Source organism: Cynocephalus volans, chromosome 11, assembly GCF_027409185.1.
Source record: "Cynocephalus volans isolate mCynVol1 chromosome 11, mCynVol1.pri, whole genome shotgun sequence".
Taxonomy (NCBI): Eukaryota; Metazoa; Chordata; class Mammalia; order Dermoptera; family Cynocephalidae; genus Cynocephalus; species Cynocephalus volans.
Window position 1 is genome coordinate 10,410,145 of NC_084470.1, and position 15,585 is coordinate 10,425,729.

The 15,585-nt window shown below is 40.3% G+C and overlaps 1 protein-coding gene across 2 annotated transcripts in view; it reads left to right on the forward strand.

Moving 5' to 3' along the window:
- Positions 1–15,585, forward strand: part of AMPH (amphiphysin) — a 238,688-nt gene that overhangs the window by 177,113 nt on the left and 45,990 nt on the right. For both annotated transcript variants that reach the window (XM_063113943.1, XM_063113944.1), the window contains exons 12-14: positions 8,030–8,146; positions 13,251–13,274; positions 15,244–15,267. In XM_063113943.1, coding sequence (XP_062970013.1) covers positions 8,030–8,146; positions 13,251–13,274; positions 15,244–15,267 — 165 coding nt within the window. The remainder of the gene's footprint in view (positions 1–8,029; positions 8,147–13,250; positions 13,275–15,243; positions 15,268–15,585) is intronic.

A 15,585-nucleotide genomic window follows, 5' to 3' on the forward strand; every position in this document is an offset into this window, starting at 1 on the left:
AGTGTTCACCCTCTCCTCTTGAGGATTGTGGCCCTGAGCAGATATTTTTTGCTGGGGGCCTCTGTCCGTAAAAACAACTGGAGTCGCTTGAGATGGGCATATCACCAGCATGCTGTGGCCAGTCTCATGGGATGTCATACGGGAAATGCCATGGCAGCCAAAGAGAGCACCCTGCTCACCAGCTGCCTTCCTGGAAACAGGACTGGCCACCACTCCCCAGGACAACTCTGTGGACATGAGCCCCAGAATTGCTGGGGCATATGACCAACCTACACATGGGGTAGGGCTGGAGAGAGATGCTGCAAGGAGAGATGGGTGCCAGGGCCCATGCGGGTCCTGGTGCAGACTCAAGTGCCCTGGGCAGATGGCATTGCCAGGCACAGCCAGTCCCTACCACCAGAGGGGACTTAGGATATTTGAAGAAAGGTGCTCAAAAGCATGGGGACCCTCTGAAGAGCAGGGCCAGAGGCAGGTTCCCTCCTTGCCCAGGAGTACATCTTTCTGTCGAGTGGCAGAGGGGAAGAAAAGATTGCCTGTTTTAGGATTTTTTTTTTCACAGGGGATACCCTCAACTATTTGAAAAAATCTTTCCCCAACAGTGATTGTTGCATATTTTTCTCTCTTTGATGTGGTTTTCCCCTTTACAGATCCAGAGGGATTATCCTGTGAACATGCAGGCTTGTTCCTTCAAGCCCGCTTATCCCTCCTGTTGGGCTGCCTGCTGTGTGAGAAGGCAGGTCCTGCGCACAGCCTTCCTGCCCTGTGAGTGCTGGGACCAGCTGAACAGCGTGAGGTTTTCCCCTCTTGAATCTCTGTTTTCCAGCCTAATACTGCATCTTCCATTTTTTCTTGAAGTCATCCTGTTTTTTTCTAGCCGGTCAAAGCTAAATAGATTTTCAACTTGCACAGTGATTTCATGAACTGGCTCTTTTTATCTCTACAGTCCTGATGAGGCCAGCCTGCAGTTATGGACATATATGCATCACTCACTTGCTGGGAATCAGCAACCTGGTTTTAAATACCACGTTGGCTTTTCTTTTCAATTTAGCCTATTTCTGGACCAGTTGCCTCTTTTTTGACTTGCTATCTTTCAAAGTAAACATGTTAATATTATTTTAAGACAGAAAGATTTAGTGAGATGAAAATTGGTAGGGGAAAAATTGTGCAGTGCACTTAAGGCCCAAATTTAGTCAGTTTCTTGCCCTGGTGGGTTAGCAACATCATCTCTGTGTTCCTTGAGAAGGGATAACCAAGCATTGCCATTTATCTGTCCTTTGGAGTTTTGAGGTATGTTTAAATCATTGTCTTATTTGTCCTCACAGCCTTCCAAGCTCCTGAGACTTCAGAGCCTCTGACAGTGCCTAGACTTTTCCTGTCTACAGAACAGGGGCAGCTATGGGTGTCATACTCATCTTTACTCCTTGAATGTGCTAAATGCAGATTCTCATTCAATGTAATCTTGACAACAGTCCTGTGATTTACATATCAGTATCCCCGCTTTTAGATGAGCAAACATGGGGTCTCTGCCATACGGTGGTGCTCTCAGGGTAGGCATGGAATGCCCAGTGCTATAGACCACGTGGGCCAGCATCTTATTACCTGAAGGATAGCAGATACTGCACGTTTAGTAAATGATCGAATCTGGTGAACCATTTCTCTCCTTAATGTCCAGGGTGTGTGTTCTCTAGAACTTGCTGGGGTTTCGACTCGAGCGAAGTTCCTCAGGTTGTTACACATCAGTCATGTTATTGATAAATACCAGAACGTGGTGGTAGAGGGTGTTCACTCGTCAAGTTTAGCCGTCTGTCCGCCCACGAGTCATAACAGAAGCTCATGATAAGCCTCAGCCTTGTTTATCTTCCTGCGCTCTCTGTTCTCATTACTGCCAACTCTTACTCTTAGTCACAATGTACGTAAGAGTAACAAACAAAACCAATGACACGCTGCAATGAAAATGACTTTGCAATTTACCACCTTGTTCCACTAAATCTAAAACAAAGGAAAACAAACAGAGACAGTTCCCTAGAAAGTTTGGTTTCTTGTGGATCAGTGCCTTAGGACGTTGCAGAATCATTTAAATATAGGTAGGTACAGAAAGCACACGTGGCAGCAGGAGCGCAACTGACAGGTCTGGGTCGCAGGGAAAAGGGTTTCTACTGTACTGTTCTTCTACCTCTCTGTGTAGTAAATGTTGTGATGTTCCATTCTAAGGTTGCAAATATAAAGTGCCCAAGCCCAGTTAGTGTACCACAGTCAATGCCGTCACCCACCCCGACGGTGGTCACCCCTCTGTAGCAGCCTGTCCTTGGCTCCAGCCATGAGGTTAAATGTCCCTAGGACACTGCTTCATCATAATTATGGACACAATGCTAAAACTTTACTCACTCTTAGAAAATGTAAATTACTTCGTGATGCCAAAATGAAAGACATTTCTATTACATGACAAGTAGCTCTTGGTTGGCTTTGTTCCTGAAAACTTTATTTAACCTTCTCTCTTAAGCTTGCTATTTGATCTCCTTTGCCCTGTTGGGAAGTTATAGCTGCCTAGCACGACACCTGGGATAATAGTAAAGGTTCTCAAAATATGTTTGATGATAGAATACAAGGTGAAAAAACTCTGGAGGAAGTAGTACCTAAGGCCTCACGGTAACCTGGCTCACTGTAATACTGTTAGGATTTAAGCTGTGTGTGTGTGTGTGTGTGTGTGTGTGTGTGTGTGTCCCCGTGTGTGTGTCCGTGTGTGTGTGTGTCCGTGTGTGTGTGTCCGTGTGTGTGTGTGTGTGTGTGTGTGTCCGTGCAGCATGGGGGGTGATTTGGAGACTATGTTTTATGTGTAAATGTTTTGTGACTATAGCTATTAGAGAAAGAATAGATAAAGGTAAAATAAAACCTTTAGTTTTCTTGTTTCTATCTGTTTAAAGTTCTAATGGCAACAATGTACAGGGTTGCAGTGTTTCTTACCTGATATGCTTATAAAAATAATTCCCAAAAGGATGCATAGTTTAGGTAAAATCTTAGTCGATCACAGAGAAGCAAAAAATACAAGTCAGAGGGTATAATTCTATTTTCCTGCAAAACCCACTTCTACTAACTTTGTTTATATAATGCTCCAAATTTTTCTTTACATAGTGGCTGAAATGTGTATTTTTAGAAATTTGATGATTCTACGTCAGTTTTGTAACTTGTGAATTTTTTTTACTTCTAATATAACAGAAATGTTATGTCATTATTTGAAGCAGCAGCAGAGCAGTGTATTGTGAGGATTGCCATAGAAGACTTAACCCATCTCCTGCTATGTTCTTGTCTTTTTCCGTTTATTAATCAGCTTTATTGATGTGTGACTGATATACAATAAAGTGCATGTACTTAAAGTGTGCACGTTAATAAGTCTTGACATAAGTGTACCCCCATGGAACTGTCACCAGAATCCAGAGAGTGAACATGTCTTTCACTCCTGACCTTGTGTCACTTCTGTAATCAATTCCCTCCGCCTCTCCCCACATGACCCACCATCTCCAGGCAAACGCTAATCCTCTTTCTGTCATTGTACATTTGTTCTCACTTCCTAGAATTTTATATAAAAGGAATCGTACGGTAGTATGTACCTTATTTGGTCTGGCTTCTTTTATTTAGCATAATTCTTATGAGATTCATTCATGTTGTAGCATGTGTCAGTAGTTTATCCTTCTTATTGCTGAGTAATATCCCACTGTATGGATTAATCACAGATTATCTCTTCGTCTATTGGATGGGTGTCTGATGAATATTTGAGTTGTTTCCAATTTTGGGGCTATTATAAATAAAGATATTATGAACATTTGTATATAAATATTTGTGTGTACACATGGTTTAATTTCTCTTGGGTAAATATCTAGGGATGAATGGGCTAGATCACAGGGAAGGAATAAGTTTAATTTTTTAAGAAACTGCCAAAGTTTTCTAAAGTGGTTGTACTATTATTTCATGTTTCTGTTGGCATGGCATGAGATTCCAGTTCCTCTGCATCCTTGCCAGCGCTGGTCTCTTAATTTCAGCCATCCTCACAGCCATGGAGTGCTATTTCATTTTGATTGTAATTTGCATTTTCCTAATGACTAATGATGTCGAGCATCTTTTCATGTACTTATTTGACATCCATATATCTTCTTTGAAGTGTTTTAAAAACATTTGCTCACGTATTTATCTTTTATTTCTTAATTGAGTTTTTGAGAGCCCTTTGTCTGATTTGTATACAAGTCCTTTATGAGATAGATGATTCGCTTTAGCGTGTTGGGACCACAGCAGAGCTGCTCTCATGGTGCTTGTAAGTGTAAGGAATGGGAGAAGAGTAGTTTCTTCTCGCTGTTATGGGAAATTATATCTCCCTGTGTTTCCACCTGTAATGACAGAGCTGTGAGCACTTTCCTGCCCTGTTACAAAGGAATACCACATAAACAGGCCACCCCTTTTTGCTCTTTTTGTAGCTCTATCAACAATTTAAAAATATTATGTCAATGACCAATATTTTTTGATAGTTTTTTTAAATTTGAAGATAATTGATTATGTATATTTGGGGGATAAAGAATCGAATATCAATACAGGTGTACAATATGTGGTGATCAAATTAGGATAATTAGTATACCCATGTTTACAAAACTTAATCAATCTTTGTGACCCTTAACTAATTTCTGGATTACCCTCCTCCCCCTCCCCCTTTCCCATCTCTAATAACCACAGTTCTGTTCTCTATCTTTTTTGTTGAACATTCAGTGTATTATTGTGATCCTTCCTTCCTTCTTTCCTTCCTTCCTTCCTTCCTTCCTTCCTTCCTTCCTTCCTTCCTTCCTTCCTTCCTTCCTTCCTTCCTTCCTTCCTTCCATCCTTCCTTCCATCCTTCCTTCCATCCTTCCTTCCATCCTTCCTTCCTACTTTCCTTCTTTCTTTCTTTCCTTCATTCCTTCCTTTATTTTAGCTCTCACTTATGAGTGATGACATGTCGTGTTTCTCTTTCTGTGCCTGGTTTATTTCACTTATAATTTTCTCTAAGTTCATCCATGTTGCTGTGAGTAGCAAAATTTCATTCTTTTTTACAGTAAAGTGGTTTTCCATTGAGGATATATACCACATTTTCCTTATCTAGTTGTCTGTCGATGAACAATTAGGCTGGTTCCAACTCCTGGCTATTATAAATAGAGCTGCAATAAGCGTGGGAGTGCAGGTATCCGCTTGACATGCTGATTTCCATTCCTTTGGGGAAGTAACAGCAATGGGATTGCTGGATTGTATGAGGAACCTCCATACTGTTTCCCATAAAGGCTGCACTTACTTACAGTTCCACCAACAGTGTAGGCAGGTTCCCCTTTCTCCACATCTTTGCCAGCATTTGTTATTCTCTGTCTTTTTTATTATAGCAAGTCTTAACTGGCATGAGATGATATCTCAGTGTGGTTTTGATTTGCATTTCCCTGATGCTGAGTGATGTTGAGCATTTTTTCGTGTATCTGTTGGCCATTTGTATATTTTCATATGAGAAATGTCTATTCAGCTCCTTTGCCCATTTTTACTTGGGTTACTTGTTTTCTTACGGATGAGTTGTTTGAGTTCTTTGTATATTCTGGATATTAATCCTTTGTTGGATGCATTGTTTGCAAATATTTTCTCCCATTCTGTAGGTTATCTTTTCTCTCTTCATTATTTCTTTTGCTGTGCAGAAGTTTTTTACTTTGATATAATCCCATTTGTTTATTTTTTCTTTTGTTGCCTGTGCTTCTGGGCCTTATTCATAAAGTCTGCACAGTCCTATATCCTGAAGTGTTTCCCTGTGTTTTGTTTTAGGAGTTTTATAGTTTTAGGCCTTTTATTTAAGTCTTTAATACATTTTGAGTTGATTTTGGTATATGGGGAGAGGTATGGGTCTAATTTCATTTTTCTACATATGGATGTTCAGTTTTCCAAATACTGTTTATGAAAGAGGCAGTCTTTTTCTCAATGTATGTTCTTGGTGCCTTTGTCAAAGATCAGTTGGCTGTAAGTATGTGGGTTGATTTCCAGGTTTTCTTTTCTGTTCCATTGGTCTGAGTGTCTGTTTTTCTGCCAGTACCATGCTGTTTTGGTTACTATAGCTTTATAGTTTAATTTGAAGTCAGGGAGGGAGTGTTATGCCTCCAACTTTATTTATTTTTTTTTGCTCAGTATTGCTTTGGCTATTTGAGGTCTTTTGTTGTTCCATATGAATGTTAGGGTTGTTTTTTCTATTTCTATGAAGAATGTCATTGGTATTTTGGTGGGGATTGCATTGAACCTGTAGATTGCTTTGGGTAGTATGGACATTTTCACAATATTAACTTTTCCAATCCAAGAGCATGGAATATCTTTCCATTTTTTTGTTTCCTCATTAATTTCTTTCAGCAGTGATTTGTAGTTCTCATTGTAGAGATCTTTCATCTCCTTGGTTAAATTGATTCCTAGGTATTTCATGTTTTGGTGACTATTTGTAAATAGGCTTGCTTTTTTGATTTCTTTTGCTGCTAGTTTGTTATTGAAGTATAAAAACACTACTGATTTTTGCATGTTGATGTTTGTATCCTGCAACTTTTCTGAAATCATTTATCAACTCTAAGAGTAGAGTCTTTAGGTTTTTCTATATATATGATCATGTCATCTTCAAACGGGGACAGTTTGACTTCATCCTGTCTAATCTGGATGCCCTTTATTTCTTTCTCTTGCTTAATTGCTCTGGCTAGTACTTCCAATATGATGTTAAATAGGAGTGGTGACAGTGGGCATTCTTGTCTTGTTCCTGTCTTCATTCAGGATGATATTGGCAATGGGTTTGTCATGTATGGTTTTTGTTGTATTGAGATACTTTCCTTCTATACATAACTTGCTAAGAGTCTTTATCATGAAGGGATGTTGAATTTTGTCAATGCTTTTTCTGTGTCTATTGAGATAATCATATGGTTTTTGTCTTGGGTTTTGTTGATGTGGTGTTAAACTCTTTCTCCAAACGTCTTCATTTTTAGGTAATACTTTACCCATCGATGCGACTTTGCAATTTCTAGATGGAAAAAAATGGTCAAAAATGAAGCTTAGATAAAATACCAAAGATGTAACTCAAATTGTGTGAAAACTACCTCAGTTCTCTTCACTGTGGCATAGTTTATGGAGACTTTGTCTCAGTTCTGTCCCTTGCTGTGTAACTTGAGCCTGGGTTAGGCCAACTTTAAGCCCACATTGTTTCCCTGTATTATGATACCACAAGGAAATGAACAGATGTTAAAGTTTAGCAATATAGATTTTGTGTTATTATCATAGCAGGACTTTCTGTGTCTTATTTGGCTTGCCTTCTTTATAATCCATGAGTGTTATTAGAGTTGGGAGCTCATTTTGCAGAAAATGCTGGGGGACATGGCTCTTCCTTGTCCTCCTCTCTTTCTTTTTCACCCTTCCTCTCTCATGCACTCATCTACACAGTTGAAACAAACAGTATTGTGGATGATGAATGGATCCATACATTAATTAAATCAAGGGAGAGGGTGCCATGGAGGGGATGCAGCAGGTGGGATGTGGTCAGGAGTATGCAATGGTCCCTTCCTTTTTAAATTTTAGCTTCACAGAGGAACATCACAGCAGTGGGTTACTGTCATGGGTCCAAGTCCTGGCCCATTTTATCTATCTGGTCATTTGTAATTTCTTGATCTGAGTTCTCTGAGCTAAGAGAGAAGGTGGTTCCTTGCATCTTGGTGGCATTAGGATATAGCTCTCAGATGTTCTTTTCGTTGGCTGGACTTGGAGCTTGACAAAGGACAGAGACTGGGGTATGGGACCCTACGTTCCTGGGTAACTTAGATTATGCTTGGCTGAAGTTAGTTATTACCCCTCTCACTCATTTAGCTGAGTGACTCTTGGAGCATATGGTTGAGCCACCTAAATGGTAAACCACCAAAGCATGCTTTGGGTGTACTGAATAACAATATTAGAGGGATTATACATGGGCTGTATCACGAATCTTATCAGATTCAAGCAAACACACGCTTTTTTATTTGAACAGAATGAAGTTCCTGAGGTGACAAAGGAGGAGACTCTGCTGGATCTAGACTTTGACCCTTTCAAGCCTGAGGTGGCCCCTGTGGGTTCTGCCGGAGTGACCCACTCACCCATGTCTCAGGTATCAAGTGCTTTTTGGATGTTTGGGGATGACGGTTCTTAAGCCTCAGTGAGCTCTGTAAGGGAGCAGATGTTGCCTTTCTCTTGCAGATGACTTCAGTATCTACTTTTCTTTTTGGTTGGCAAATATTTTCTAATAGGAAGGAGGACCTTATCATCATCAGTGCCGTTGGCTTTCTCTGCACACAGAGCTGGCATGGCCATGCGTTCCTGTTCTCCCAGGAACTCTCTCTCCCAGGGTCATTACTAGTAGTGCCCTCCTGCACTCAACAGTGTCCAGATTGGGACAATATGTTTTATGGCTTCCCTGGGTAAAGCTGCTTCTTTTGGCTTTGGGTTTACTCTTTTTACGGTTTTCTCTACTTTCCAGCCTCGTGCTTGGCAAGTGACATGTGTTTGAAGTGACCATGAGATTATGCCCCACAGACATGAATTTCAGTCTTGACTGTTCTGAACCAAATGATGTGCTCAGCCCGCACATGGCAGAGACTCTGCTGGCGGTGGTCTGATGTGGCACTGGCCTTCATTGCCCACACTTGCCTTGCTCATCCCTTCCTCCTCTCCACGGTTCTCCCATCTCAGTAGTTACTGTGACAGCATTCTGTGTCAGAGGGATGCTGGCCATAGGTGCTGTAATGACCTGTGGGTGATTCTTCAGGAATATAATTAGTTCACAGTTGTCTCTGCTAATGGAAGTAAGTTCACTCAAAGTCCGGCAAAGCAGAAATTGTTTATATCAGTACTTTGGATGTTTGGGGCCTCACATTTGAACTTGGGCAAATCCAAAGAGGCTAGAATAAGAGGTACTTCAAAAAGTTCGTGGAGAGATTTGCGTTATTTTCTAATTCTATTTTCCACAATTTTTTTGAAGTTCCCTTCTGTATTTCGAATTAATTTATGAAAGTGTATTGTAAAACTCAGTTTAAGAATGAGGACCTAGCTTAGTTTCCTGGTCTTGAGGTCTTGTTGGCACTTTATGGTAAACCACTTGGGCACAAACAGCTCAGTGTAATCCTCAGTCAATCAGGCTTTCCTCTAATCCATGCTCTGTTCTAGAATGTGATTGGGTTTATAAAGTCCTCCCTGTTATAGGAACCATAAAAGTCTAAGATGTTGGTAAAGTAGGAAATCAAGTAGACCAGACGCTAGCCTTAAAGGTGATTTGCAGAACTGGGTCTCTTAGATGAATGTTTCAGGAAGCTCTCTCTCTATTAACACTCTTCTAGGAGATTCACAATGTCTATTTGAATATTAAAATCTCTGATAAGTCCAGCAATTTAAAAAACATGATTACATTTGTTTAACTTAGAGTATCCCAATTTTGGCTGCAAAATCTGTTTTAATGAAACTTCTTAATATGTTTAAGAAACTTTTCTTAATATGGCATGTTTTCTAAAGCATACTTTCGGAAATGCTAAAGGAGTGGTTGTCAGCAAGTTTGAGGGCTCCACCTTAGTGGCCAAGAAAAGCAGAAAATGAACATCCACGCAGTTCGGTGTACTTCCTTCTCAGAGCTCTTGCATCATGTAGACAGCCAGCAGAATCCACAGTCTTCCTCTGTCGCACTGTCCAGCATTCATTGCTTTAATGTGAGAAGCGAAGTTTCCACTGTGCGTGGTGTAATGATTAGTGGTGAGATTCCACACAGTATTTCTGTCTGCAAGTTTGAATCAAGAGAGAAACCTCTTTAGTATCAATTTATGATCACATCAAATCATGGAACTTTGTGTGGACTTAAGACTGAGGGATTCTTTAAGAATTAAAAGGAAAAATGACCTAATGACCTTGGTTAAATCTTCGGCAGTCTTGGTGCTGAAGGAAGCACATGACTGTGGCTGGGGCGAGCTGTGTGCACCCCTGTGCTCTTCCCTCGGGGCCAGGTCACAGACTGCTCCAGCTCCTGGTTGCCATAATCGAGTCTCCTTCCTGCAGAGTCATCCTGTGAGCCAGCTCTAGTTGCATCTCTCCTCTTGCTGAGAAGAGTTGCAGGCAGCGTGACAAAAGCACAGTGCAGTGCGGTCCTGCCGGCCGTCTTTTCCTGTCACTCACAGAGATCTCCTTTGCCCATCGCCTGGCCCCATGCTTCCAACTGATGTTCCTGCTGCTAGCAGAAACTGTGTCTTGTGACCTCCTCTCATGACTCCCAGGGCAGATACACACATGTTTCACATGGCTACCTTCCTTTGGAGGAAATGTTGTTGCTGTCTGCCGTGTGCGGAGAAGTGGGCTGGCTTTTATGATCTGTGACTCTTAAGGGGCTGAAAAACACCCCTTACATTGCAAAGGAACATAAACCACCTGGATAATCAGAAATGCATCTTAGATGCAGAAGTCCATTTATGAAAAACTGAGACTTTCAATGCAGCTGATCTACTCTCCTGTCTCAGTCATTCTACGAGAAGGTGCTAAGCAAGGGATCAACCAGGCTGCGCAGCATTGCAGGGCAGGTGGTGCAGAGCAGTTTGAATGGGCCCAAGGCGGGTGGGTGGGTGTCGGGCAGAGCCACAGGCCCGCTTTCTGTAGTACATAATGCAAAGGAGATATCTGTCCTTCCACCTGGAAATTGTCCTATTTTTAAGATGGGAGAGCCAGGCTCTCCAGTTTGCTGTTTACATTTAGTGATTAAAAACAAGTGCATAAATGTGGATCCATCCTAGTTAGAAAAATGTGGGCATAAAGGGATGGGGCTCTGGCAGCAACTGTCACTCACAAAGTAAATAAGAAAGAGGTCTGCCTCCCTCTCCCCCCACACAGTGGAAGTCATTTGGAACATCTGGACCCACTCCCCAGTATCTAAGCTCTGTAATTAAAATACCAGTAGTAAGTATAATTTATCATATGTCTTAGGGAACACCCTGCTAATTTGCATTATTACCAATTAATTGAGCTGTATGTTACCATCTAATTGAACATATTGAAGAACTACTTTTCTGGGGTTCATTTACCATAAAACTGGTTGTAATCTATCTTCTTGAATGTGATGTAGGGGGAATAGCATGAGCAATGATTAGGATCAGCATTTCCTCAAAGATATGGTACACGCTAACATGTGGACCCCTTGTTTACTTCATTTTCATGGTGCATGTGTATGTGTATTAAAGTAATCCTGTTCATCATGTTTCAGGTACAGTTTTCCACTCACATAGTGAAAGGTTGATTAGACCTGTGTGATCCAATATCATGGCCACTAGCAACATGTGGCCATTTAAACTTAAATTAACTAAAATTATGTAAAATTGAAAATTTGGTTCTGTTACTCTAGCACATTTCAAGTGCTCAATAGCCCCATCTGATGAGTGGCTACCATATGATAGCACATATATAAGTCATTTATGTCACCCGAGAAAGTTCCATTGTCTTAACAAGTTAAGGAGTTGTTGTGAATGTGTGTCTTCTCCCCGCCCCCGGCATTTATTTGTTTGTATATTTACTTATTTATTTGGTTTTAGCTCCCACAATTAAGTGAGAACATGCAGTATTTCTGTTTCTGTGCCTGGCTTATTTCACTTAATGTAATTTTCTCTAAGTCCATCCATGTTGCTGTGAATAGTAGCATTTCATTTTTCTTTTTTATAGCAGATTAGTATTCCATTGTGTGGATATACCACATTTTCCTGATCCACTCATCTGATGATGGACATTTAGGGTGGTTCCAACTCTTGGCTATTGTAAATAGCACTGCAATAAATGCGGGAGTACAGGTGTCCCTTCGACATGATGATTTACATTGCTCTGGGTACATACCCAGCAGTGGGATAGCTGTCATATGGTAGATCTATCTGTAATTGTTAGAGGAACCTCCATACCATTTTTCATAAAGGCTGCACCACTTTGCAGTCCCACCAACAGTGCAGGAGGGATCCTTTTTCTCTGCAACTTTGCCAGCATTTATCATTCTCAGTCTTTGGATATTAGTCACCATAACTGGAGTGAGATGGTATCTCAAAGTGGTTTTAATTTGCATTTCCCAAATGCTGAGTGATGTTGAGCATTTTTTCATGTGTCTGTTAGCCATTAGTTTATCTTCCCTTGAGAAATGCCTATTCAGCTCCTTTGCCCATTTTTAAATTGGGTTACTTGGTTTTTTGCTGCTAAGTTTGAGTTTCTTGTACATTCTGGATATTAATCCTTTGTCAGATGTATATTTTTCAAATATTTTCTCCCACTCTGTTGGTTTCATTCTGTTAATTGTTTCTTTTGCTGTGCAGAAACTTTTTAGTTTGATATAATCTCATTTGTTTATCTTTCCTTTGGTTGCCTGTGCTTTTCGGGTTGTATTCATAAAGTTTGTGCCCAATCTTATTTCCTGAATTGTTTCCCCTGTTTTCTTTAAGGAGTTTTATTGTTTCAGGGTGTATATTTAATTCTTTAACCCATTTTATGTTGATTTCGGTTACGGCGAGAGGTACAGTTTGAGTTTCATTCTCCTACATATGAATGTCCAATTTTCCCAGCACCATGTACTTAAGAGGCCGTCTCTTCCCCAGTGTGTAATCTTGGTGCCTTTGTCAAAGATCAGATGGCTGTAGGTGAATGGGTTGATTTCTGGATTCTCTGTTCTGTTTTATTGATCCATGTGTCTAAAATGGTTTTTGGTTACTATAGCTTTGTAGTACAGTTTAAATTCAGGTAGTGTTATGCCACCAACTTTATTTTTTTTTGCTCAGGATTGCTTTGACTCTTTGTGGTCTTTTGTTATTCCATGTGAATATGAGAATTGTTTTTTCCATTTTTGAGAAGAATGTCATTGGAATTTTGATGGAGATTGCATTGAATCTTTAGGTCACTTTGGGTAGTGTGAACATTTTCACAATGTTAATTCTTCCAATCCATGAGCATGGGATATCTTTGAATCTTCTTGTGTCCTCTTTAATTTCTCTCAACAGTGGTTTGTAGTTCTCATCAGAATTGGTAAAGGAACATGAAAATCAACCACATTGTATACTGATAAAATAAAAATTTTAAAAAGTTCTATCAAACAGTACTGTACTGTACTAAGTGCTTGGGAAATGTTTATGGCTTAAGTACTTTTATCACGTCAGCATTTTTCATATGCTTTGGATTTGCGTACTAACGATATATATTTTTTGTTTGTTTGCTTCCAGACATTGCCCTGGGACCTGTGGACGGTAAGACTAATAAGAAATCTGTGTTTTCATGTATCTTGATCCCTAGAAATTTGGAAACCTTGTTATATTTTCTGTCATTTGTGATGGGAAGAAGACCCATGCATGTAATGATAACATAGTCCTCTAGAAAAATCTTTAGTCCCCGGAAGGTTCCAAGCATTGCCAGAGCCTGGAGATAATGATGAAGTGAGAGTCCAGGGGACCAGACTCCTAGGCAGTGGGGCTCAGGAATTGGCCTCCTTTGCTCCTTCCTGTGGCGATTGGTGGCTAGAGGAGCAGTTGCAGCAAAGGGTGTGCACGTATGTGGGGGCTTTTACATAGAATATGAGGGAAGCATGGAAGGCATGGGCTGCTCTGTACAAGGAACCATTTCTTCATTATTATGTTCGGTAAAACTTGGTTATTAAGAATTTGAGTTTCAGAGCCAGACAGCCCTGGATTTGAGTCCAGACTCATATAACCTTGAGACTTGGAGAAATTTCTAAACCTCTCTAAGCCTAGGTGTTTTTCATCTGTAAAGTAAGGGTAATGATACTACCTCAGAGGTTGTGTGAGGATGAAAGAAGATAATATTTGTGGGGTATTTAGCCCAATGTCTGGTAGGTATCACTAAAAGGTAAATATTATTACCGTTGTTATTTATTCAGCAAATCTGACGTGCAAGGATGAGTACTTCCAGAATTCAGGGTTGGAAAAGAGCCACAAACAGAGCTCATGGTGGCGGCCTTGGTGCTGTGAAATGAGGAGGTTGGCTGTACCCATATAGAGCCTCATATGCCTTAGGGTGGGGCCTTTGTCCTAGAAAAGCCTGGACATGTGGTCTTAAGATCCCAATTCAAGTGTTGTGTTTTCTTCTTTTTTAGTGGTACGGGCAACAGGAAAGTGTGATAGACTAGCTATTGGTGGGCCTGGTCCTCTGCAGCAATGTTGCTACTTTCCCCCATAAAACAGAAGGGTGGCTGTCCCCTCCTTCCTGCAGCTGCAGGGTTATGCTGCACTCTAGGCTCCCTGGAATGTCAGGAGAACCCTCAGAGGACCAGCTAAAAAGTGTTGGTTGAGACCACCACCGACTAGACTGTGTCTTTTATAGTGAGTTGGTTTTACTTGCATCTTCATAAGGAAGGATGCATGGGTTGATGTTTAAGGCATTTGAATTCTAGCTGCAACTCTTTGTTAAGTTCCTTGGAAATTAAGGAGACAATGCTAATTTTTGTTGTTCCAATATTTCATATCTTTAGCTGGAACCATAATACATTTTCCTTTTCTAGCTGGGGACAGTATGGAGAGGGTGAAGTGTCATTTTATAAGGAGACTTTGACTGTTTCAGAGAACAGACTTGCTAGGAATGGTGATAAAAGCAGGAATGCAAAATGATGGCTCTCTGGACATAATTGCTCATACTTCTTTTAATCTTCTCAACTTCTCAGGCTTTTTCCTTGTATGCAGAAAATGGCTTTTAGGCTGGGGAAGAACGTCAAGAGAGTCCTGCAGGCAGGCAGATCGTTCTCCACCCAAACAGCCCCCTCAGAGGCAGAGCCAGGTGTAGGATGAGTTTGGAGGAGACTTTATTCTGACGCTGTGTCAGAGAATATGATACCGTGTGAATTCTTGACCTTGCTTGATCTTACTCTGGTCTTCTCAGACTTGCTTGCTTATTTGAAATTTAGCATTTCAGAGTCTGCTAAAGCAGAAGTCGTGTACTAACCATAAAACATCCTTGTTGATGATAGAAAATAACAGAGGTTTTCTTTGTGTTTCATTTGTGCCTTTGTAATAATCAAGTAATTTTGGAACAAAAATTATTCTTATCACAAAACAAGTTATAAAATTTAATCCTAAACGAGTAAAAGCCACATCCTTCAATAGAATGTTGACTCTGAACAGCATGAGATTTTAATGAGCCAATGAATTTTCTTCTCTTGCCTTGTTTTTATTATTATTATTATTATTATTATTTTTACCCTTACAGACAAGCACTGATTTGGTACAGCCGGTATGTAAATATCCAGAAAATTCTGGATTTTTTTGTATTTAATATACATTATATACATGGTATATTATCTAGAATGAACTTGTTTCCCATGGCATTGCTAGTTATAGGTTTAACATTAAGCCAATTAAATTAAATGCTTTCTAGTTTTGCTTAGCTGGTGCTACCCTACTGAAGAGCTTTGTGTTTCTCATCAGATCTTATCATGGTGTATTTCATCTTATGTTTTTTGTTTTTTTTTTCCTTTGCTCTTCTGCATACTTTAAAGACTGACTCTTCTAAAAGTCTTTCCCTGTGTAACCTGATCATGGAGGAAACTCC